The 27,301-nt window shown below is 33.7% G+C and overlaps 1 protein-coding gene and 1 long non-coding RNA gene across 2 annotated transcripts; both read left to right on the top strand.

Moving 5' to 3' along the window:
* The first annotated feature begins 7,404 nt into the window (after positions 1–7,404).
* LOC139499187 (uncharacterized) lies at positions 7,405–9,503 on the top strand. Its single transcript, XR_011658143.1, has 3 exons — positions 7,405–7,651; positions 8,312–8,429; positions 8,938–9,503. It is a non-coding gene; the product is annotated as an uncharacterized lncRNA (long non-coding RNA).
* Positions 9,504–18,066: 8,563 nt separating this feature from the next.
* On the top strand, positions 18,067–27,050 carry LOC139497223 (COX assembly mitochondrial protein homolog). The gene is made up of 4 exons (XM_071285355.1): positions 18,067–18,237; positions 19,979–20,083; positions 22,756–22,846; positions 25,733–27,050. The coding sequence occupies exons 1-4, from the start codon at positions 18,129–18,131 to the stop codon at positions 25,923–25,925; spliced, it is 498 nt and encodes a 165-aa protein (XP_071141456.1). The 5' UTR covers positions 18,067–18,128; the 3' UTR covers positions 25,926–27,050.
* Positions 27,051–27,301: the final 251 nt, after the last annotated feature.

The following is a 27,301-nucleotide window of genomic DNA, read 5'->3' as shown; positions in this document are numbered from 1 at the left end:
TCAAAAGGGGGATCGCCCTAACCCCCTGGCTACGAGTATGGAACAATATTAAAAAAAACCCAGTAAATTTATCACAAGCTTTATCTTGTTTTGTTCAAAGTAGTGTTGTTGTTCGTCTTTTCAACTTAGGTTTGTACTATTGTGTGTTCTCTATTCATTATTTTTTCTACTTGTCATCTAAAGTCTTAATGTAATTTGTTTGAACTAAGATACAGAGGAGGAAGTTTTGCAGTCTGTTGAATGATCAGAGTATCTTGACCAAAGAGAGATAACTCTACTATGATTCTTGGTGAATTAAATTATTTCTCTTTCAATACAAGACCTTTTGATAACTTTTAGTGTGTTTGCAGTTTGTTTATTTTAAGCTCAGTGACGTAAGTGTAAAGCTTACTTCTTTCTTTTGTTTATGCATTAAAATGTTTACAAATTGATGCAATAACAACAAAAAAACTACATACATGTAATATGAACTTGCTTTGACCCCTGCATTTCTGTTAAAAAATGCATGATAAACCGCATTGCAACATATTAAAAAAAATCAAGGATCTAACAATATCTAAACATTATACAAATTTGGTGATGGAAACATAGACTGTGTCTGCGTACGAGTCATTTGTTATGGTATAAATCCTTATTCAAAACTATTGGTATTAGTTGGTATTAGTTTTGCTGGTCAGAAAATTGGGAGAAAAATGCACAAAAATTGTATGAAATTAACTGAATCGCATTTGTTCTGTTTCGTGTATCCGGTATAAAATCTCAAGATTGATTTACTAGTATTACTTTTGTAAATTGGCGTTGACCACTTTAATCAATTATATCATTACAGTCGAGTGTGCCCAACACTTTAAATAATATTAGCCTAGGATAATAAAACATAGATCTGATAATTTCTGCAGAGTCAATTAACTTGTTTTAAAGATTTTATATGTCATTTGATTTTGCATTTGTATTTGTATTGTTTGGGTTCCAGAGGCGGATTTAGGGGGACAGGGGGCCCGCCCCCCCCCCCTTTTTGAGAAAAAAACACATTTGGTTGCTTATATAGAGAATCACTGAAGCGTGACGATATCGGGCCCCCTCTTAGGCTGCCAGTGCCCCCCCCACTGGGTCCAAAATTTCTGGATCCGCCACTGGTTTTTGTCTCATCAACTTATGTTCTACCCACAATCTCCATTTTATTCATCAAATCATGAAGCATAGTCGAGTGCACCCGATAGGTAGTATGTTTGGTATTGCCAGACTAGTCGAGTGCACCCGACATTTAAAAGGTAGAACGATTCAGTATCACCAAAGCTAATACATGTGAGGAAAGTTACATAATTTTAATTTGTGTATTTTCAGATTGAGTCCGACATCTTTCCTAACTCCATGATACAAAATATTATGAAGCATACAGAATATGAACGGATACAATAGACCACCATTATCTAGCAGAAAATATCGAGTATATGCGGAGAATGCATGCCCGGTTAATGTTGTATTCTATTCATCACCGGGTATACATTCATCCGCACATGCTTGACAAATCGGCAAGAACAACATGAAACCATGCTTGACAAATCGTCAAGAACATCATGAAACCATGCTTGACAAATCGTCAAGAACATCACGAAACCGTGTCTTCTCAAATCAACAAGAACAGCTTGAAGCCATGCGTAAAATCGACAAGAACAACTTGAAACCATGCTCAGCAAATCGGCAAGAAATGCTTAAAACCATATTTGACAAATAAGCAAGAAGAACTTCAGAATATGCTTGCCAAATCGATATGGTCTTTCGTCAACAACAACTTAAAGAATTCTGATAATAAGAACTACTTGTAACATTCTTGACCTGTCCAGATTTCATATGGAACATGATTTTTCACTAAGAAAGCACACGATTTTGACTTTTGTGTAGCTGCATGTTTATACCCTAATAACCCCAGGTTTTCCGGCTCCCTCAATCGATAAAAACTGACCCCAACAAAATAACACAATAGAGCTGAAAATGGCCGTGGTTAAACACCGATCATCTATCCTTTCATCAATATCTGTAAATGCAGTACTATTTGGGCAATCTTACAATACAAATAATGGATGTTAATATAAAAAAAAGAAGATGTGGTATGATTGCCAATGAGACAACTCTCCACAAGAGACCAAATGACACAGAAATTAACAGCTATAGGTTACAGTACGTTTTTCAACAATGAGCAAAGCCGACACCGCATAGTCAGCTTTAAAAGACCCCGGAACCACAAATGTAAAACAATGCAAACAGAAAACAAACGGCCTAATTAAGTTTTTTCCTATATATCACGATCAACTATGTACAAACCGTACACTCGAAACAGAAACATTGTAATTAAATCAGAACCTCTTTGAAAAGAATGGAAGGCTAATACTACATGTTCTCCTCACATGGACCCATGCGCATATATCCCGCGATCGGGTCATAAACTGAGTAACATACAGATACAAAAAAAAAAAAATTGAATGAAGTGGGGAAAGAATTTGTTTTAGAAAAAAAAAATACGTGTGATTATCATTATTTCACAACTTGAAACACTTTGCCGAAATCATTAATAGGACATCCAACTCTTGTCTACTTTATACAATCGAATGGGAATCAAGTTATCAGGGATATAATGTAGAACCCTGCAGGCATGGAGCAGTAAAGTGGAGTTACTAGATTTTGACAGCATGTACATTAAGTTTACTGTCATATGCTATTTTCTCCATATCTTGAAGTCAGCTGCAGAGAATATTATTTGACTAATAGGAGACAGGGTCACGTAATGAACAAATTTAGGCCAACAAATCATAGTTTTAATGTTGTTCTTTTATTAAATCTTCTTTATTTTGAATAAATAAAAACAATATTGTGATTATGTTCAGTTTCAGTTTAGACGCAGAGAAATAAGTGTGGACTTCGAAGTCAACTCATCTTGAGGGAGTTCGCATCTCGGATTCAAAATAACAAGCTTTTCAAATCACTAGTAATTATAAAAAGAAAAATAGGGGTCAATTGGCAAATGTTTGTAAGGCATTCAAATGGATAAAACCAGAGGAATACGAAAATCTGACAAAAAATCCGAAACAGAACAAGAGAACATTCTTTACAAAGGGATTGGACAACAGACAAGGCGTATACAAATCATGTCCCTTATGTAGTGAAGATGCCATGGCTTAAAGAAATGATATAGGCGGTTCCGGTGGTTGGAACCCCCCCCCCCCCTTTTTTTTAGGCCGATCAATGCATTTGAATGTGGACATATAGTTGGACCCCCCTGTTTTTGTTCTTGTTTGGGACCCCCCCCTCCTTTTAAAATGGCTGGATCCGCCCCTGAATATAGATATGGACCAATTCACCTTATCGCTAATACAACAATCACTTTTCCATTGTGGCGTTAGATATTTTGTTTTGTGACGTCAAGTTTTACGGGAACCTGTGTGATATCCAGTAATGGCAAACAAATAGCGATAATGTTTATTCAAGTACACCTTTTAGGGTGTAATCGATATTTGAAACTCGGCAAGGTTTTTTGGGGAATCTAAAGGTTGTGTAGGACTTTTTGTAAACAATAAACGCTAGCACATTATAGAAAAAATAAGTGACTGTAATTTATGTTTTAATTCTTTAAAAAAATCTCTGTCTCAAAGTCTTTAGTTTTTCTATGTTTTATTTGCCACGAAATCCTCCTTTTCTATTAAATCATCATTTTATGCAATGAAACAATAAAATGATTTACACAAAGTTTTCCCTTGGTATATGTACAAAATGGTCTATCTCTATAGTACTGCAACCAGAGTTCATTTTTAAAAACTTTAATGGTCCGGAAGAACACACACCTATATTATATATCGATGGAAAGAGGAAAACGTGTATAATAAGAAAATTTGGGTCGTAAAAATCCAGAGTGGTCACAATTTTGTGAAATTGAGGTCAAAGGTCAGACCTAAAAATATCAACATTTCAACCACAAGGACAAAAAGGAGAAATATTCTGATATTTATTCAATAGAATGCTACAAAAACGATTCAATCATAAGCATATGCTATAAACGATGTTAAAACGACAAATTTGACTACTTATATGAAAAGCTGCCATTAAAAAATGGCGTTGATTTGGAACCTTCTGAATTTTTTTCCATTTAAGACATAGCAAAAGAAGAAGTGTCCTTGACCTTTTCACATCCATAAACTTTCATATTGTGTATAGTATTTCACTATAGTATATTACAGAATTATTTTCTAAAGTATAAAACACCAGTTTATCAAATTATTTCAATATTTTTTCTATCTTTGAAAAAAACAAAATTCAAGCGCTGAAACAGTGTTTTTAATTTTGCATCTTAAAGGTTGTGTATTTTGTGAAAATTAGTATCTAGTTATAGATAAATACATATTGTGTATTTGCAAAGTCTAGACAGAGCAGTTATAACACAAAATATACTATCGTCACACGAGGCGAATGCGAGGTTAAAAAAAATGAGTGTAAAACAAAGTCAGTTTGGTGCATGAACATTTTTTTAGTGGGATAATCCTGGTAAAAAAGTTAACTCATTAATTTTTTAAGGGAAGGATGAAAAATTATACAATGCAATGCTAATTTTCTAATGTTGTAATTCAAAATCAGTCATGATCCTTATATAACTTTTAAAAGTGACACACAATAGCTCAAGTATTCATAAAATAGGGACATGAATCAATCTCTTAGTCATCATATGCTTATTCAGTACGCGTATTAGCATTACAAGACACTTCCCTTTTTCTTAAGAACAAGTTCGGCGTAGGACAGAGTTTGTTCAAAGCAAACACAGTTTTTTAGTACAAATGCTATCTGGAGCGTAAATACCGTCATGATTCGGTCAAACTCGTCAGATATAGTCTTACCTTTGCATAGGAAACACAAAAGAAATGTGAGTACAAAGTTTCGATAAATGTTAGTGACCCATATTCCCATATGCATATGCATGATGTATCTGCACTGCCAATCCAAAATGTAATGGGGCGAATGTTGCTACAGAAACGATTGATTTTGTAATAGCCATCCATTTGCGAATTTTTGTTATCTTTAGGGACAATATACGGTTCAGAAGCGCTTTTGTGTTATTTTTATCAATTAACTAACAAATGAACTTTTGAGCCTAGGCTCCGTGTTGAAGACCGGACCGTGACCTATAATGGTTTACTTTTATAAATTGTGACTTGGATGGTGTGTTGTATCGTTGGCACTCATACCACATCTTCCTATATCTATTAACAAGCTATGCATTTCCATAGAAATACCAAAACGAGGACATAGCTCATAAGAGCACTGGTGGCAGGGTGAAGTAATTGTTCTTCTTTTAATGTATCCTTAATATTTTCAGACACACCTTGGTGTAATTCTGAAAGTCTTAACATTGACTTCAATTTTTCTGCAGCAGATATGGCATCCCCTAAATTGAGTTCAGAGCTAAACTCTTTATTTCATATCCCTTGGCTCCACTGTGTCTGAATTGTAAGGTGTCACAATATCTAGTTAGTTTTGGAGTTTGGCAGTTTGGTAAGCATCAGAGACAATCTTGGGTAAAATTGATCGGTATATATGTAGGACTCAAATCTATGGTGGGTTCCAAATCTATGGCAGATTCCTAATCTGTGGTAAATGTGATGTCATGCCATCCCTAATCTATGGCAAGTTTTGTAATTTCCTAATCTATGGCGGATTTATGTTGGTTCCAAATCTATGGCAAATTTTGTGCAAACGAAAAACAATGCAGTACATTTTCTACCAATGACTTGTCTAAGCAAGTGGAAATTTACTACAACGGCAGCATGTATATAAACATTCCATAAATGGCAACCAAAAATAATCATAAATGATAAATTCATATACCTTAATACAGACTTCAAGATTAAAATCATATGCTCTTTAAAAAATAAACATTTCCTAAGCTGTGCATGGTACCTGTTTAACCCAATAATTAAACCAACTAAGTCCTTTAACACACAAGAAGGCCGCTTTTCAAAAATAAAAAATAAAACAGTAACAAATAGAAATGAACAGTTTGAAAATTTTCAAATAATATCTATTTCAGCGATATCGTTATTACATCTTTATTTATTTGATGACGATTTAAATCAAATTTGTATCCGGTTATTTTATCGTTCACTTTATAAACTGTGCCAGCCGTAGACAGTAAACTACTATTTAAACTCCTTTTCTAAAAATATGTGGTACTGAAAATAGCGGTGCCCTTATTCATCGCGGGCATCGACTGGTACAGCTTATTTTGTCCCTCTTCAGAATAATAGGTCACATTTTCCTTGAAACCACCCACAAATTGTTGTCAGGGTAATCCCTTCATCTTGATTGATGTTCAAATCTATGGGTACCACCATCGTTAACAGCGGTAAAGATGTAATATGCGTTATTCAATTGTGACGTTATATGTTACTCTTTCCCCGAGATCTGCCATAGATTTGTAGAAAACAAAAATCTGCCATAGATTTGAGTTGTTTGGCGTTTGTAACGTCACATTTGCCATAGATTAGGAATCTGCCATAGATTTGGAACCCGCCATAGATTTGAGTCCTACATATATAGATGATGTGCTGCATGAGAAAGGCTTTTTTTTTTATGGAAGAACAAATCACATCACTAACAATCGTTATTAATGAACTGACAGCAAGTTCAAATTCTAATTTTTCAGTAACTGTTTTACTTAATTGCACAGGTGTTGACTTCAATAAGTACTTGGTTATGCATGGATAAATGATTACTCACATTAATGAGCACAACTTAAAAGACTGTCAACACGTTTAGAGGACTCAGTTTTGCGTAGTTTTCTGGTTTTTTTTCAAAGGTTTGTCTTTTACACAAAAACCCTGTTTTCATATCCAAACTACAAGGAAGAAACTGAGCGCGAGATCGTATAAAAGTGTCAGGTTGTGAGGATACATGTCGATCAGTTTGATCACATGTATGGATTTCTGTCGTTTCTAATTTAAAGTTCCCCAAGGGTGACCACTGCAAATATTGCAGACGCCTGACGCGTCTGGACGCGTTCCAATTTTAAACACAATATGTTCAGTTATTAACATTAGTGTTCCACATTGAACGCCAGCGTTAAAGAATATAACACATTGTGTTCAGGCTTTTAACCCACATATTCAAGACAAGTGTTCTAAATTGAACACTAAAAATGTTCTTATATTGTAATGGGGAGTGAAAAAAAATTCATCATTTCAGAGTCAAACAGACGATGAATAAGGGTGATTCGTACTATGATTTGACGATAAATGTATTTTAGCTGTATCGGCATATAAGCAAATTATAGTTTGGTAAAAAAAAATGAAACATTTTACAAGAGCGTATTTATAAGCGTGCAAATGATTGATTTTTAATATGAATCTTTTTCTAAACGACTTAAAGTTCTTAAGGTATTTTTTTTAACAATGTAAATGCGTAAATGCTCATGAAAACGTTGCTCTTGTAAAAGCGTTCTGGTGTCGAACATGATGCGTTCAAATTTACCATTTTCCCTGAACGCCATGTGTTCCAAACATATCCGCGTACATAACAGCGCGTGACGTATTAATGTACCGGAAGTTTGGTTTTTGATCGTGATTGAAGAAGCTTCACTGAAGAAAATTAACAACAAAACTTGATATAATAGGTATGTTTATCTATATTTATCTACACATGAAGAACATAAAAAATATTTTTTTTAGTCATGAAATCAACAAATGTCTACTTGGACAGGACACACTGAAGTATAAATGGAAGAACATTTTGTTCGAACATAAAACTGCCCCCTCCACTTCCACTTAACTGTGCTGTCATAATTCGATTAAAAAAGTAGCGGTTCTTTGAGAGATTACATTCAAATTATCATGTTTAAAAAAAAAATTAACCTCTGTAAATTTATACGTAAATGTTAAATGATATCGTTGCTATTGTAAATGTGTTCTGGTCTCGAACATGATGCGTTCAAGCTAATCGTTTTCTCCGAACGCCACGTATTCCTAACACGACTCAACCATTGTGTATAGAAAGCATTAAGAAGATCAAACGATCATCTACACTTTTGAGGATGTACATTTTTTAATTAAATAAAACCAATGCATAAGGATTTGTTCACAAATGCAAAAACTGTCATGACATTGCAATGTCAAGACAGAAGTTTGTAAAAAAAGGCATACTGCAACACTAATTTTAAATTTCTCATGTATATGTTATTTATAATAGCTTTGTAATTAGTAATTCATTTTAGCAAATGTCCACCCTTGTGCACTGCATTCATGTATTGTAATGTATTCCTATGTTACTTTTATAGGGTACAAACCCAACTATACTGTACTTAAGGGTAATTGTTCGTGCATACCTCGAGAATAAAGAGAACATGTTGCAGTTCAAGAGATGACTACTTATCCTGCACCATAAAAGTACTATATGTAAGTTTAAGAATTTTGAATAGGAGTGCATGTCCATTGACTTCTTACAAGTGTTGTTATTGCAGATTTATCAATAAAATGTGCACCATTCACTTGTTTACATTAATCAGAAAGCTATTTGAGCTAAATTTGATGCAATTACATCATCCGTCAATTATCCGTATACAGAAAAAATTACTAAATATCTTTCAAAATAAAGGCAAATGGTAATTAGTTTCTTGAAATGTTAGCAGTTAATTTAGTGACAAGTCTAAGTTGACGATAAAGTTTTGCCTAAAAAACATAATAGCACTTGCTGGACACTTTCTATCATTTTTTTTAAAAAGATATAGAACACGAGAGCACATTTGACCACTCAATTACCACTCATTGGCAAATGCATCTTATCTTATAATGCTGACAAGTATAATGGAATTACAAAAACGAAATAAGATTTTCTAATATTCTTAAGGAATGTCGACATGATGAATAATTTGTTTACTCATACACTTCATATTTCACATTTTAGAACTTACGGTTGATGGATAACAAGGTTAAAGAATAATTATAACCCAAGGAGACGAATCCTCTAAAAATGGAAGCTCAAAATCAGTTGTAAACGACTCAAATCATGTTTAAAAGTGTCCAAGGAAGCAGTGTTACATGAACACCGACTCGACTACTAGCATCATATACACAGGGTATTTTATGTTTGATATTGACTATCTGAGTGCTATGCAGCCAGTGGATTATGGAACATTTTGGTGATAAAAGAGTCAGTGGCATCAGTATTTTGTAAAGAAATTCAGAACAGTTCTTGACTTAGGAAGTTGCAAACGATGAGTTAAACATAAGACACTTGACTTTGTTGTAACATAATAATTTTAAATATATGACGAACATTTTGTTTATGAGTAAATATTTGGACACATTTTGCAAATTACAAATGTTATATTTCTAACTTGTCATTTTAAAGTTGCTTCAATATTTCACATTTTATTGTACTTTTTTTTTTAAATGTTGCCTTTTTTAATCAATTAAAGACGTTTTTAATCAATTAAAATATTTGTTTTACAAGACCACAATAATGTTTCAGAGAATATAACACTTTTTCTGGAACATGTAAAATTGTGTTCCAGTAATATACACTATGTGTTCTGGATATTAACACATATTTCTGGAACACAGTCCGAGCGTTCCAGAAGTGTTACAAGGCTTAGAACGCGTAACGGCATACAATTTTGCTCACAAGGACATGTTCCAGATTCAAACACTAGGCGTTCAAGAAGTACACGCTATCCGTTCAAGAATAACACATAGCGTTCGAAAGATGCACACATGATGTTAAAAACTGGAACACGAAAGTTAATATCTAGAACACTGTTACGCGTTCCAGATTCAAACACTAGGTGTTCAAGGAGTACACACTATCCGTTCAAAAATAACACACATAGCGTTCGAAAGATGCACACATAATGTTAAAAACTGGAACACCAATGTTAATATTGAGAACACCGTTACGCGTTCCAGAAGTGTTACAAAAGGGCGTTCAAAAAGTGTTCAGATTCTTAACACTTTTATTTACAGTGTGGGGAAACGAAATATGGTCACTTGGTCTTCTCCCGACCGGCAGTAAAACGAAGTGGGACGTCCGTTTGGCTGTGCGGGATGTATCAAGTTCGCAGTCACGTCCGGTCAGAATGGGGACGTTAAGTCCGATGCCTCGTGTAAAGGGAGTGTCACGTTCTTTGCATGTTAAAACCCTTGCATCAACTCTTTGATGAGTCCGAAGGTGGCCTGTTGCAATGGAAAATTTCTGTCCCAATCCAATATACCATCATTTTCCAGTGGCAGTCTAAATTTTCCCGATCATCATCCCGAATGGCCTCTATTATGACAAAACCTACCTATTGTTTTATTGTTAACTTGTTCTCGTCCTGAACATGCATGAAATATTTGTCACTGGACGTTAAGCAACCAACAATCAATCAATCAATCTAATTTAAAGACGCACCAATTTTGCCTTCTGGTGCAAGTCTCATAACATCACTGATGATTCGCCCACGGAAAGCAGAATATTAAGAGAAGTTGGTTTTAGCATCACCTTGTCACACACCAAATCTCTGCGAATCTTCAATAGTACTTTTCCCCTGACCACTTGCATGCATATTAATTGCTCTGAGGTTATACATTGACATACAATGTATTTTCACACAATGTCAACTATAATCATTATCCGGAAAAACTTCTTATCCGAAGGATTTGGTTAACTTTTATATAAAGTCAAAATTTTATTAACAAAAATATAACTTATTTACAGAAAATACACGAAAGAACTACTATATATATTCAAATCACTCAAAAATAAATTAACTTTTCCTACAAAATCTACATAATCACATCGAAAATATCAAGTTGATAGTGAAGGAAAATATAAATGGTGCAGCTGATTGACGGATAGGAAATTTCCGTAATTAAAAAAGGTACAAATGATGTTTTTATTTTTGAGTTTTGACAAAATTGTTTGGAATTTGCCCAACAAAATTTGCATTCAGTATCGCAATAATATGTTTTGTCCTCTCAAATGTCAAATACTATTTTTGAATCTTATGTTTTCTCGATTTCAAAGAAAAACGCGTTAAATTTCTACCCAAAAAACAGCCAACTTTAAGTTTGAAAGTTTTACTTGGAGATGGTATTATATTTATGTCTTCATCATTCCGATGATCCTTGATGATATGTGCATAGAAAATATTTACGAAAATAGCGGGAAATTTAACCAAAAAATATATTTTTGGATTTTAAGGTAACTACCCAAAACCGTAAATTGAGTAGTACCCCCATTAAAGGGATAAAATACAAAAATGTGACCATAGAAACTTTTTACGACCCGACGGAAATTAGAATATAGATATTATTCTATCATTTAAAACAATTTGCAGCCGTGTGTTATTCCGGACCATTAAACTCGTTAACTAAGCGTCTTTTTCGATGTCAGTTGCAGTACTATACTATTATTCATTATCTTTTTTGGTTTTGGTACTATTGCAGTTTGAATATTTCATAATTCACATGGCTACAGATAGGGTCATCAACCTTGATATATTTCTGGTAACGCATTGATCATACATTATTGACTTTTGTTGGGAGGCAATCGCCCCCTTTTTATACCGCAAAAAATATATTGGTATGACGTTGGCGTCGTCGTCGTCGTCCGAAGACACATTTGTTTTCGCACTATAACTTTAGTTTAAGTAAATAGAAATCTATGAAATTTAAACACAAGGTTTATGATCACAAAAGGAAGGTTGGGATTGATTTTGGAAGTTTACGTCCCAAAAGTTTAGGAATTAGGGGCCAAAAGGGGCCCAAATAAGCATTTTTCTTGGTTTTCGCACAATTACTTTAGTATAAGTAAATAGAAATCTATGAAATTTAAACACAAGGTTTATGAACACAAAAGGAAGGTTGGGATTGATTTTGGAGTTATGGTCCCCACAGTTTAGGAATTAGGGGCCCAATGGGTAAAAAATTAAACTTTGTTTGATTTCATCAAAAATTGAATAATTGGGGTTCTATGAAATGCCGAATCTAACTGTGTATGTAGATTCTTAATTTTTGGTCCCATTTTCAAATTGGTCTACATTAAGGTCCAAAGGGTCCAAAATTAAACTTAGTTTGATTTTAACAAAAATTGAATTTTAAGTTTAAGTTTTTATACCTATGTTTAGTCAACTATTTAATCACAATCCAAATTCAGAGCTGTATCAAGCTTGAATGTTGTGTCCATACTTGTCCCAACTGTTCAGGGTTCGAACTCTGCGGTCGTATAAAGCTGCGCCCTGCGGAGCATCTGGTTGGAATTTTCGTTGTGTTTATATTTTTTTCAAAACTTTGCCAGTTCTCTACATATTAAATTTCGACTCTCTATACTAACATACAATCTTATCAAACATTTTTCCCCTTTTTAATTAAACGTCGTTTAAATATTCCGAGAGCAAATTTTTTTCTGCAACTCATTTATAGCTTTCTTCTGTAATGAAAAAGTAATTATGCTAGATATGCTTGCTGGGATTGTAATGCGATGAGTACAATTGATGAATTCAACACTTACCGTTATCCTGGAGATATAAATTGCTGCTGAAAATTATCCAAATGACATATATATCTATACGTGATAATTACAATAAAATAATTAAGTTAACGTTTCATATTAAAATTGAGAATGTAAATGGGGAATGTGCCAAAGAGACAACAACCCGACCATAGAAAAAAAACCAACAACAGCAGAAGGTCACCAACAGGTCTTCAATGTAGCGAGAAATTCCCGCACCCGGAGGCGTCCTTCAACTGGCCCCTAAACAAATATATACTAGTTCAGTGATAATGAACGCCATACTAATTTCCAAATTGTACACAAGAAACTAAAATTAAAATAATTGTATATTAGTTACAATGAAATTAATATTTTAATAAAAATTACATTGAAATTATTATATCCATTTAATAATTAAAATTAAATAGGAATAATTACAATGTTTTTGTATACGACTCATCATCGGCGTATACGTCTTATCAGCGGCGTATATGTCTTTCACTACAAGCCATTGTATACGACTCATCATCGGCGTATACGTCTTTCACTACAAGCCATTGGTATACGACTCATCATCGGCGTATACGTCTTTCACTACAAGCCATTGGTATACGACTCATCATCGGCGTATACGTCTTTCACTACAAGCCATTGGTATACGACTCATCATCGGCGTATACGTCTTTCACTACAAGCCATTGGTATACGACTCATCATCGGCGTATACGTCTTTCACTACAAGCCATTGGTATACGACTCATCATCGGCGTATACGTCTTTCACTACAAGCCATTGGTTGAGCAAGAACTGCATAGTACCATATATCATAAAGGAGGGGTGAAATATACCAGATGGACATTCAAACTTATAAATCGAAAATAAACTGACAACGCCATGGTTAAAAAAAGAAACAGACAAACAAGAGTTCACAAGACACAAAATATGAAACTAAAGACTAAGCAACACGAACCCCACCAAAAATGGGTGTGATTACAGTTGCTCCGGAAGGGAAAGCAGACCTGCTCCACATGTGGCACCCGTCGTGTTGCTGATGTTATCTCAATAGATAAAGGAAGATGTGGTATGAGTGCCAAAGAGACAACTCTCCATCCAAATGACAATTATAAAAGTAAACCATTATAGGTCAAGGTACGGCCTTCAACACGGAGCCTTGGCTCACAACGAACAACAAGCTATAAAGGGCCCCAAAAATTAGTAATGTACACCATTCAAACGGGAAAACCAACGGTTTAATCTATATAAAAACGAGAAACACGTATGAACTACATCAACAAACGACAACTACTGTACGTCATATTTCTGACTAAGGCCAGGTGCAAACATTTGCAGCGGAATTAAACGTTTAAATGGTACCAAACCTTCTCCCTTTTCTGAAACAATAGTATAACATCACAACATAGAAAAACAAACTATAAAATATCAATTGGAAGGATCAACTCAATAAAAAAAAGGTAAATAGTATAATTCGGTAGGTCACATTCGTTGAAAGGGAACGGCATTGTAGTTACGACATAAGGAACATATCCGATAGCATCTATAAAAATAGCGTTCAACCAACTCGTGAGGGCGCATGTAAAATTCACGAAGGGATGATTTCAACTTCACCATTTGGAACTCTTGGTTTAAAAGCTTCCTTGTGAGCAGTAACCCTCTATCAAGAAAATCATGATAGGAAATGCAAGCCCGGGAATATCGTATCAATTGGGAGATATATTTTCCGTGTGCAGGTGCTGCTGGATGATGTTGCTATAATATAAGTGGCCGGAAGTTTACAATTGGGAAGCCGAAATCATCTCTTTTTTGGTAAAGTTTGGTTTTCAACCTACCCTCACTGTAAATTTCGAAATGCAAGTCAAGATATGCTGTAGAATTATTGTATTTGTTACATTCTTTATCTCTAGTTCGATGGAATAGATGCGTTCAACATAGTCACCACATTATGAATTATTTAGTGAGGGAACATCTATATAGCGAAAAGTAAAGTTAAAAGATATCGCTAACTTCTTTTCTTTCTTCCTAAGAAGTTCTTGTATGAAGTCATAAGAATAAAGAAACAAGTTGTCAAAAAGAGAGCACATTGGTTCCCATCTGAATGCCGATAGTTTGTTGAAAAACACAACGTCACAAATATGTTGTCAATAAAGTAATCAAGCATCTAGATAATGTCAGTTTCAGAGAATTTTTTGTTTGATTCAGAGAGATTTTTTACATAGTAGGATTTATCCCTCCCTAATTTATAAGATAAAAAAAACTTGCTAAATTGGGCATTCTTTTTTATGAAACAAAGCAATATCAACTCTTTCAATTTGTCTTTCAGTTTGGAATGGGGATTACTTGTCTCAAGTGTAGAAAAGTCAAATGTTTTATAATACTATTGCAAGATGAAAGAGTCTTAGATTGTATGTACTCTATTAAAAAGATATTCTCGATTTTTTTAAATTAGTATCCACATCTGATTCATGCCACCTCTAGAATAGGCAGTTCCACAATAACTTTGAAGCCTGGCTTTGATTGATGATAAAATTGATGTAATAATAATTTAGAAAGAGGTTTCGTGGAGCACTTGGAAGACCCAGCAATATTCCATTGTTTGTAATGGAACTTGCGTAGTTTATGTATCCGATACTGTGGTCGAAGATCCAGTTCTTCATCTTTGGTTGAAATTTCAAAGGAACATAGAACAGACCTGACAAGTGTCGTGAGGGTATATGTTGAGTTTCCGAGTGAATTGCCACACCTAATTCAGTTATCAAGCAGTTTATATGTAATGTGATTACTACACAAAAACGATGTTGTTTGGGGCTTTATCTGCGGGGACAATATATTTTTCATGGAGGTAGGACAAGTGTTTTGCAACATTTAACCGTATTACATTTCAATTATTTAAAATATCTTTTGCAAAGTTAAAAGAATTCAGAAAAAGAGGATTCTGACAAATTCCATGTTTTGTAAGCTTGAATTTTTTTCCGGTAAAAACCCTCTAATGAAATTCATGATGTTTATCTAAGATCTAAAGCCAGTATTAAACTACCAATCAAATATTGAAGATCGTCACCAGGAATGCACCACTACAATATACACTATATTATTTTCATTCTTTGGCGTGTATTTAAATAAATTGACTGTCCCTATGGTATCTTTCGTCCCTATGGTATCTTTCGTCCCTCTTCTTGAATACTTCTCAAGCATAATAGTTCTTATTAGTTTTATATAGGATATTGGTCAATTAGGGTTGACACCTTCTTTATTGCATCTTTTATTTATTTGTCCGCTATCTATATCATCATTGCTCGGTTCTAGTATAGGAATGTTGGTATGATCAACTCTTCGCTGGCCAAGAGTTGATCATTGTAACGATTCAGTCCCCTCCTCTTTAAAGAGGCACGCTATCTATATTAACATCCCACAAGTAAAGATAGGATGGGATTAAAAGGGGGTCCGGGGGTTTAGTTTGTGTTGTTTATTATGTTTGCTATGAAAAGAATAAGAATACGAATCTGTATCATCAAATCAAGGGCCCTCGATGGGTAGCATTTTATGAAACTGTCGTATAAGTGAAAAGTTTGGTTATATATACTACAAAGTTTAATCCAGCTTTGTCTGCAGATCTCGGAACATGCTTGTACCAAGTCAGGAATGTGACAGTTGATGTCCATCCGTTTGATGTGTTTGTGCTTGTAATTTTGCCATTTGATAAAGGCCTTTCCATTTTGAATTTTCCTCGGAGTTCGGTATATTTGTTATTTTACTTTTTATTTTACCCACATTGAATTGCTTTAAAAATATACCTGGCTGGTTGGTCTGTGAGGAAGCTTTTGATTCATTTCAGATATCCCCAAGCGAAGGGAGCTAAAATTTAAAGAAAAAAAATGCAGGACAGAATTTTTAAGTTAGAATAAGGATGACAAGTAATTATCTCTGCATCACGACTGCACGACGGCAGATCAAAGCCTCCATCTGTATGAAAACATTTGTTTAAAATTTATATTTACGAATATAATCGTTTTAAGCTAAATATGTTATAAAACGTTCACATCAACGGGTTGGGAATGTCTTGTTTTAGTTTCGACAACATTTTTGTTAGCCTTGTTGATCTAAGGTACAGATACTTAAGATTTGTGGTAATAAAAGCGAACGAGATGTTAAGCCTAGCGCTGTAGATATTAAGACAATTGCTAGAGGTATACAGTCAAGCGCTGTATGTGTATGTGTACAATAAAGCATCGTCGGTGTACGGTATAGTCAAACGCTGTTATCTGCTGTTGCACGTTTCCGTCGTTCCAATCTAGATCAATCTACTCTGTGAAGTTGCAATCTATGCAAATTAACACGTAGATTTGTCAAGACACTTATATTGTCAGATCTTATGTTCACTTGTGTAAGTGTGTCAGAACGGATCCAAGTGGGGGTCCTGGGGTTGGAACCCCCTTTTTGACAATCAACGAGTTTGAATGGCGACATATATGGCAAGTTGGAACTCTGCATTTTTATCCTGGGTTGGGAACCCCCTTTTAGAAATGACTGGATCAGCCGCTGGTCATCATTTACGGAGATCGATCAAATCATATGTTAACGTACCCAACTTTACCGTATGGAGTTTTTCTCATTTTTTCTCATTGTTGAAAGCCGTATCGTATTGTCAGAAGTCCATTACTAGACTATTGCCTATAACTTCGTACACTGATCACTTCATTTGATCTTTTTAATAGTTGCCTCATTGGCAATCAAACAACACGAATGTTATTTGTATATATATACTATATGTATGATGTCTTTTGTAAGTAGTTTATTGTTCCCGGTTCCATTCTATGGCTTTTGTCGTTTAAATCTATCTGAGGAAATATATAATTGTGGTCCACCTTATAACAGCCGATTGCATTGAGTATGTAGGCAAAAATAATATCTTTGGTTAGCTGTTTGTAGGCAAAAATAGTATCTTTGGTTAGCTTGCTTGCTAGCTGAACCGTGAAGTCAGTGTTAGATAAGTTAAACTGCCCTCCTTTAAGAGTAGACTGCTAGTCCAACAGATAAACTGTTTATCTGTTTGTAAACTAGGCTACTCGAATGGAGGATATGCTACCTTACCTTTTAATGACGTAACGGTTCAACTAACAAGCAAACTAACCAAAGATTTTACCTTTGCCTACACACTCAATGCAATCGGCTGTAAACTGCTGAAAAATAATTAAAAAAAACAAAAAACATTGTCATCATACACCATATTTGCATATTGTGTGCATTACTACGAAGGGTTTCCTTTGTATGTCTAATTTAATGTAGATACTTTATGATCTTTAATGAAATAATTGTGTGTCACTGTGGTTTTCAGTAAATTAGTAAGAGGTGAGTAACGGTGGTTAACCGAACGCAATCGCTTGGATCCCTTACAACATTACAAAAATAATAATCACACTATAAACATCACTGTAACGATTTATTCATTTTCTCTCATAACAAAAAAAAATCTGTTATTACCATGTACAGTTCTAGTTGTTTCAGTTATTTCGGTTGAGCAATTGGATTTTTTTCCATTTTATTTTTGTAATGATATAAGCGATATTTGTAAACATGCTAAAATTCTGAGAAAACTGGAGGTCACAGTCATGGGGAACGTGATTGCAAATTTACCAGCGGCTAATACCGAGAAAAGTCAACGACCTGTTACCTATTCTTTCCTTCCCAAAACCATGATAGGAGGACCCTATGGTTTGGGTCTGTAGTTCCACCTTTCTACAATTGACTTGTTGCATAATTTTTCAATGATATGATTTATACTAAAATTAAAGTAAATTATATGACGAATAACTTCACCCTCCTACAAGTAGTAAGGCCTGTTGGTGACCTTCTGCTGTTGTCTGTTCTATGGTCGGGTTGTTGTCTCTTTGACACATTCCCTTATTTTCATTCTCAATTTTATTCTTGAGAGCCGTGGTGTAGTGGTTAGTGCATCAGACTACTAACACAAAGGTTCCTGGTTCGATTCCCGTTTGGGATGAAAATTTCAGGAACTCAATTTTCGGCTCTCCCTTGACACCATTTGCGAGTATGGTCTTGAGGAAACGATGATAGTCCGTCGGACGGGGACGATAAATGGCTGGCCCGTGTTAAGAGAGAGCCACATCTCTTGCACGTTAAAGACACCCTTGTAGATTTCGAAAAAGAGTAGGCTAATGCCGCTACAAGGCAGCACTCGCACCCGCAAAGTGGAAAGGGATTAATATAAGTTGCAAAACTTGTTTCCCAATCCACTATAAATAAATATGTTTAAACTAATTTTATTCTTAATGTTTTATAACGTGACAGTACCCAAATTGCACCTATTTTGACAGTTTTTTCATCTACGTCTTTTTATGATAAAGAAAAAAATGTCCATTCTGTGTTTATTTGTAGCCGTATCCTTCTTTATTATAAAGGTACACCAATTTGATTTTTATTCCATATGGAATCATAGAAAAATTGGTCTAAACTGACCTCCAAACCATCAATGATTCTGAAATGAGGAGTACCCAAATTGCATCCATGCTTAAATTCACATCGTCAAAAGTCTAATAATAGAGCTTTTGTTTAATTTCTTCAAATATTTTGAGCAATTGGATATTAGTCCATGCTTACTCGTCATTATTTTTTAAATGGATACTTGTAACATATTGTATTTGCTCATTTTAAAAAGATGACGTTTTGATGACGTTGCATGGCGACGTTTCAGTACATTTTTCTTTTTCAGTAAATACTTCATCTGTTGATTAATACTGTGAACGTTTTGTGCATAGCTAAATAGTTTACCTTAGTATGTTGAAAGATGTGCTTAGTATCAAATCATAAAAATAAAAATTGTTTAGTCTCTAGGAAATCTTGTAAGATTTTCGCTGCTAGTTTTGCTAAATAGGTGTAATTTGGGTACTCAGTGCAATTTGGGTACCCAACCAAAAATTTAGGGTGATCTCTGGTGCTCCGGAAGGATGCTCTGATCTGCTGCCAGGGAGTTGTTATCAATAGATGCATTTACACTTGTATGCAAATTTGTCCGCCATAATTTCAAATCACACAGGTTCCCGTTAACTTTGACATCACAATAAAAAGGGATTGTTGCTTGACATCAGAAGGTTATTTGGTGGAGATCTTTTGTCATTTGAAGACAAAATTCAGCTTAATACCCAAAGTGTAAATACGTTGATGAAAATCTCTATGAAATCAATTCTATATCCAAGAAACTTAGCCTACCTATAGACATATCTAGAGTGTTTTATGAGTGGAGGATTGGTTATAATGTAGACCTACATGTATTACTATTATTATCCTGTTTGTAAACACCTGTATTTACATGTAGTGTTGATAATGTTGGATCCAGTATGGCATGTATAAAGAGACTTTCAATAAGTTAATGATTTGTTAACTAGAAATGAAATATATTATGATATTTATGACAATTAACAATAAATTATTCCCATTTTAGGTGAACCAGAAGACCAAAGTTTAAGGGATGTTGAACTAGATGTATGCATACCTGACATATTAAGAGCAAGAGTCAACAAGGAAAGGTGTTATGAAGAACATGAAAGTAATTATAATTGAAAATCTTTTAAGAAATCTGTAACTTATTGGATATACAACATCATATATTCCAATCATGTGTTGAACTTGTTAAATTTTATTTGAACAAGGCTTAGAAACAGGTAGAAAGCCATGCTGTTTAAGAAGAGTACAAATAAAATATACATTTCAAGATGAGATGGATAAAGTATACATGTATAGTTAATCTTTATATACTGCAACTCCTACAACTGATCCAAATAAAATACATATAATTAGAGTAAAAAACATCATTAAAATTTGTACTTTTAATTACATCAAAAATAAAAATCTATGGAAACACATTGTCAACGTCATAAACAAGGCGATATACGGTCAGTAGCTGTATATCACAAATGATTATATGGTCAATGCAATATGACTGCAAATAACAGCTGCAGTTTATTTACAATGTATATATAGGTTATTTGTCAGTCCTAATAAAATTCTTGTTTGTTCAATTGATTTTAAAATCAATTGGATTAATTTGACATCTTGAATTATTCAGGTATATATACACATGGAAAAAAGTATTGCAACACCAAATTGAAATTCAAATTAAAAAAACACTCTTTATTTTTTTGTGATATAATTTGTTAAAATAGAATTAGTTAAACATTATCTAAATATCACCTGAGTTTAATCAATAGATATTGACTCGATAAGTTCTTATCTGCACATGCAGCTACTGTACCTGTAAACAGCAAAACAGATGTTTTTATCTTCATTGTTTTCAATACTTTAAATAACCAAGTTTATAAAGTTATGTGATTGACACCTTGTAATTGGTCCTCTACAAGTCTTAACAGCAGCAACAAGGCGGATAATCAGCATGAGAGAAGCAGGAATGACGATGTGGCAACCGTACGTATTGTTGGTCATCACAATCCCACTATACGTCGATTTTCAAATAAAAATCAGGCAATAAACGGTTTTAAAGACCTTCCGAGATCAAGAAGACCCCCTATTACATCTGCTAGGGAAAATCAAGCATAATGAAGGTTGGTCAGAATGAAACCCGTTGCATACAATACAATCCTAAAAATAGAGTGGTGGGCATACATGAACCTTTTAACAAGAACTGTTCGAGATCGACTCATCGCCACTGGTTATCGTGGGATTAGACCATTTCGGGGACCATTGCCTACGAACAGACACACAGTTGTCCGTATCCAATGTAGTGTGGAGCATGCTAAAATTGGAAATTAGCATTGTGGATGAAGATCCATTGGTCCAATGGAATTCGGTTTATCTTTCTTGGCCCGATCGTAGCCCTGATTTGAACCATATCGAGCATATATGGGACACTATTGGGCGTAAAGTTCGCGGAAGGACACCTCAGTTCAAACACGTCATGAAATAAACAATGCCCTGCATCATAAATGGTTACTGCTACCTTAGCAACAAATTAGTCGATTTATGGCAGGAATCAGAAGACGTCAAGAGGCGGTTATCCGTTTGAATGGAGGCTGCGCATAAAGTACTTATTCTTTGGCGTATAACGATCAACCATGATGTGAACAATCATCTTAAGAATTTTTTTTAAATGTCAGACATCGTAAAGTTCGACTACAGTAAAAGTTGTAAAATGCATTTTTTTGTACAAAAAACACTTCGTTTTGTTATTAAAATTGTGGTTAGATATGTCATATTTTTTCAAACATTTTTTGTTCTTTTAAATGCCAATGTTATCATAAACTAGGTTTCAATATTATTTTTCAAATATTTTATCATATTCCATCCCAAATAAGAGGCTGATTTTTCAAGTTTAAGAAAATCAAGGTGTTGCAATACTTTTTTCCATGTGTATATATGCATCTAAACATGTGACAACTTTTACAACAAACATTATAACTAAATAATGTTACATCTGTTGATTTTTTTTTTCATCAACAGGATGCAGATGTGACCCTTCTATATTCCTTATTTTTTGTCATTTTTGAACAAGCACTATTCAAGTCAGACTGATTCTCTTGTTGTACAGTTTATGTTGTTATCAGTTATATATGAAAATAAGGAGATGTGGTAAGATTGCAATGAGACAACTGTCCACCAAAGTCAAATGAAATGGATGTAAACAATTACAGCCTTCAACAATGAGGAAAATCCAAACTGTTTGGTCAACTATAAAAGGCCACGACATGAATAATATGAAAGGATTCATTGAGAAAACAAATGGCCTAATTCATAACAGAACAATATACAGAAAAAAAATATGACGGATATGAACCAATGAAAACCCCTGAACCACAGGCTCTTGACTTGGGAAATCACAAAGAATTTTGCATTATTAACCAGATTTGTGATCCCTCAATCCCCCCCCAACCTGGAACAGTGGTGTACCAGTACATTATTTTTTGTACAACCTAAGAATAAACTATAAAAATCAGTCATCGCATAGATACAAATAGAAATACAGCTAACAGAAACACAGAGTAGACGTGTACTTTTGAAAAAGAACAAATACTTTCCTTCAGTTCTGACCCCATTGTAGCTCAGTGTGTGAGCTGATATATCATAAAATTTATTTATTTCTTTTTCTGTCTTGGTGTCTTTCCTATGGCATTTTTACATTACTGTACCTAAACACTATACTGTTTCACCCCGTAAAAGGCGTTCCTACCAGAAAAGTTTACTATTATTTGATTGTGATTATTTCAGTTGTCTCAGATTGTGGCAGAAGAGAACAACTTATGATGCCATTCAGATGCCAGAAGGAGGCTCTTGTTTTTAAGAAGTGTTTATATAAAGCGTGAGTATGATTTTGATGTTGAATTCTCTGAAGGAATATGTCTCAAATACCCAGATTTGGAAACTAGGTCAATTTTATATGACCGCTAACATTTTTTTTTTTATTCCTATAATGCTTTGATATCAAATCAAATCAAATATTTTATTGTCATATAAACTTTACAGTTTGTGACCAACATATATTAATACAATAAACACAATAAACATATATACATACATATTAAACATACAAAATATCAACAGCATTAAAATTTATAACAACAAACAAGTTGTTAAGAGTCCCCTGCCATCAGTTCTAATGACTTTTTCAAGAAGGATCCTAACTTATTTGTTTGTAAAGGCGATGATGGATTTAGTAAATAATGAATTTTTTCTTCTTCATTTAAATTATTAAAGTTATTATTTTCTGTACATATGTGATGAAAAAATTCATTTCTTAGAGTTTTATTATACTCACAATATAGTAAAAAATGTTTCTCATCCTCTAGTATTTTACATTTATGGCAAAGACGTTCCTCTCTTGGGATTTTAAAATATCTCCCCTTTTCAATCAAGAGGGAGTGATCACTTATTCTAAATTTAGTGATTAATCTCCTTATCTGAAAATTAGATGTATTTAGATAATATTCTAGTTTGTAATCTTTTTTAAGTTTTTTATAGAGAAAAAATTTACTTTTATCATCGATGTTTTGAAATTTATTTTGAATTAAATCTTCATATCTATTTTTCATTTTTAACTTTATATCGTTTTTTATTTTATTTACATCTTTTATGTCCTTACAAGTAGAAAGAATATTAAGGTCAACGTTAGTCTCTTTAACAATATTTTTAGCATATGTATACCATGAGTAAGTTCCTGTCAAATCTAGAGACTGTGCTAGAGAAAAAGCTTCCTTTAACAATGGATTAATATTATTATTATATAGTCTAGCTAAATATAAAAGGGTTTGTGTTTTAATAAAACATTCTATAGGCAATCTTCCTAATTCAACTCTTGATATCGTTGTTGGCACATATGGAATAAGGGGCCAAAGACAAGCATTTTTCGTAGTGTCTGGACAATAACTTGTGTGTAAGTGTAAAGAAAACTATAGATCTCTCTGACATTGTACCACAAAGTTCCATATCACAAAAGAAAGGCTGGAATTTATTTTTGGGGTCATGACCCAAAACAAGCAGGAATTGGGGAACAAAAAAGGGCCAAAAACAAGCTTTTTATATGACCTCAAAATTTTGCAGTCATATATTGGTATCACATCGGCAGCGTCATAAGCGCCGTCCGAAGACGGATGGGAATTGGATAATAACTTATAACTTAAGTATAAGTAAATAGAAATGAATGAAATTTTAACACAATGTTTATAACCACAAAAGGAAGCTTGGGATTGATTTTGGGGGTTATGGTCCCTAAGATTTAGGAATAAGGTGCCCAAAACAAGCATTTATCTAGTTTCAGGACAATAAGTTGTGTATAAGTATTTCAACTGCTCTGAAATTGTACCACAATGTTTAATATTATAAGTTGAAGGTTTGGGATTTATTTTAAGGGTTATTGGGCAAACAGTCAAGGAATAAAAGGCCAAAAACAAACATTTTATAGTTTCAAGATAATAACTTGTGTAAAAGTGTATGAAATTTTTCTGAAATTATACCACAAGATTCCATACTACTAAGGAATGGTTAGGATTGACTTTGGGGGTTATGGCTAAAACCATTAATGAATTATGGACAAAAATGGGAAAAACAAGGTTTTTTTCTGGTTAAAGGACAGTTAAGACAATTTGAAAGCAGTGTAAGGGAGGTAATCCAAAATTTGCCAATAACTTACCGGTAATAATAATTTTAGCATAATTGGAAATTTGCCAATAACTTAAGTATAAGTAAATATAAATCTTTGAAATTTAAACACAAAGTTTGAAATCACAAAAAGGAAACATGGGAAAGTTTGGATTGATTTTGGGGTTATGGTCCCTTTGGTTTAGGAATGAGGGGTATAAAAAAGGCCCATTTTTTTTCAATTTTTTCCCCCATATTTGCCTACTATTTTGATTACCATAATAAATAGAAATTTTAGATAGCAAACATTTATTCATACTTCATACACTTGTACCTATTTTATTCATTCTCATGTATTTATATATCAGTTGCTTTTGAATGGGTTGGCATGCCTGGTAAATGAAAAATCCACAAAAGATCTTTCGTCCAACACTGTCTATGCCCCTGTAGTATTAGATGGGCATTCATTTTTACCCTTGTCCATACATACTTAATTTACAGGTACCAAACTAGGTTTCCGTTCTCTAGCGTTATTTTGCCTCAACCAAATGTTATGAAATCTTTCCACAATACTGATTAACACAATACACAGATCAAGTTTGAATTTGGGTGGTGTCACTATTAAATTTGAAGAGGTAGCCCCTTTTCAAATAATTTTTTTGTTTCCCTTCTCTTACTTATGGTTGCTTCAACTGAATGTTATGAAATTTATTTATACAAACTGCTAATTCCCATTTTAACAATGACTTAAATTATGTCCTTTATATTGTTATATACAAGCAGGGGCATCATTTGTGTCCCATGAACACATTCCCTATTTATTTATAGGTGTTATTTTCAAATTCAGGATCTATTTTATGGAATAACTTACCAATATCCCCGAAGGAATCAACTTCATTGTATATTTCATAATAATTTTTTATTTCATTTTTCATGTACATAAAATGTATGTGTGCTTGTTTGATATTTTGTAATTGTTTGTTAAATTTCATTGTACTTCATGAGGGCCTCAAGGAAGATTTGTTTTATAGCTAACTGTGTAACCCTCTTTAAATAAAGAATTATTACTATTTTTATTTGCTATAAATAGCATGAATAATGAATTTTACAGATTTAATGATCCAGAATTCATAGAGAGTGGTAAGCGACAGTTTTTAGAAGAAAGAACAGAATTTAGACGAACTGGTATACCGAAGAAAAGAAGAGTTCAGATGGCGGAGAGAGAGAAAAGAGTACATAGAATAATGGAAGAATTAAAAGAAGCAGATAGACTTGAACAAGAACATTCTAATCATACTTCCTAGCAATGAGTTGTCATGGTAACAATAGTAAGGTCTATTACAGAGTTATACAGTTGTTGTGGAGAAGGAATGTGTCATGGATGAAAATGTGTGTGACGAAGATTTCTGATGAGTCTAAGAAAAAAATATAGATTTCAGGGGTTCAAATTAGCTTTAGATATTGAAAGGTCCTTCATAAGAAAGCAATGGTCGTGTATAATGCATCAGTGTAAAGAATTGTAGGGTCTTGACTTTTGTAATTCAAAAATGAAAAGTCCCCTTCATGAAAGACAGGTTCTAAACCTTGGACCAACACTAATTTGAATCCCTGGATTTCTTTTGAATTGGTATGGATGGATGATAAGTGAATATGTGCCTTTTATCCCTCCTTACAACTAGCTTTTATCTGGAATATTCTTAAACCAATGGCGTCCCAAATGTCATTTTATAAATATGTGCGTGTGTGTGTGTATGCCAGTATGAAATTGAACCCGACAGTGATGGATGAGAGATTAATTTTGTACTGATGTTTAGTTGTCCTTTTAATGTTAACACAGGAAAAGACATGGACTTGCAGCTCTCTTTAAAATATTTGTATATGGTTAACCCTGAATTATAAATTTTTTGTGTTCATTATCTTGATAAGAGTGTTAAAATTTCTTTTATGCTCTTTGCTGGATATTTGGTGTACGCTGAATTATAAATGTTTTGCATTCATAATCTAAAGAAGTGTTAAAATTTCTGTTATACTGGAGATTTTGTGCACAGTGAATATTATTGTTATATTTGGTGTACGTAAAAAAAAATGTTTTACATTCATTATCCTGATAAGGGTGTTGACATTTCTGTTATACTGGATATTTGGTGTACATTTCATAACAAATGTTTATTTGGAGTACGTCGAATATAAATGTTTTGCTGTCATATTCTTATAAAGGTGTTAAAATTTCTGTTATACTGGATATTTGGTGTACACTGAATTAAAAATGTTTTGCTGTTATAATCTTGACAAGGGTGATAAAAAAAAATCTTATACTGAATATTTGGTGTTACCTGAATAATGAAATAATGTTTTGTTGATAAGAGTGATATAATTTCTTTGTATTCTATGACTGTAAATATAAAATTGATTGTTGATTAATAAATTAATTCTCTTAGAGAACAACTTTTTTGTTCCTGTTGTCAGATGATTGATGAATGGGTGACTGATATCCAATGGCAAATTAAATGCATATTCAGGATAAGAACATGATATAAACCCTGCTTTGTACTACACCAACACACTTATCTAGATTTTGAAGTTGCTAGTTCACCAGGAAACAGGCCACAGGAACTCGTATTGCCCTATCCAGACAAATTATTCCGATTTTAAACTGACCAGTCTTTGCTCTTGTACCTAA

The sequence above is a fragment of the Mytilus edulis genome, chromosome 12 (assembly GCF_963676685.1).
Source record: "Mytilus edulis chromosome 12, xbMytEdul2.2, whole genome shotgun sequence".
NCBI classification, from domain to species: Eukaryota; Metazoa; Mollusca; class Bivalvia; order Mytilida; family Mytilidae; genus Mytilus; species Mytilus edulis.
This window is presented reverse-complemented; position numbering and strand designations above follow the sequence as displayed.

Coding starts and splice junctions, on each gene's coding strand:
- LOC139497223 (XM_071285355.1), top strand. CDS start 18,129: ATGGGGAACGTGATTGCAAATTTACCAGCGGCTAATACCGAGAAAAGT. Junction 18,238..19,978: donor AGGAGGACCCTATGGTTTGG/GTCTGTAGTTCC, acceptor TTCCCATTTTAG/GTGAACCAGAAGACCAAAGT. Junction 22,847..25,732: donor AAGAAGTGTTTATATAAAGC/GTGAGTATGATT, acceptor TGAATTTTACAG/ATTTAATGATCCAGAATTCA.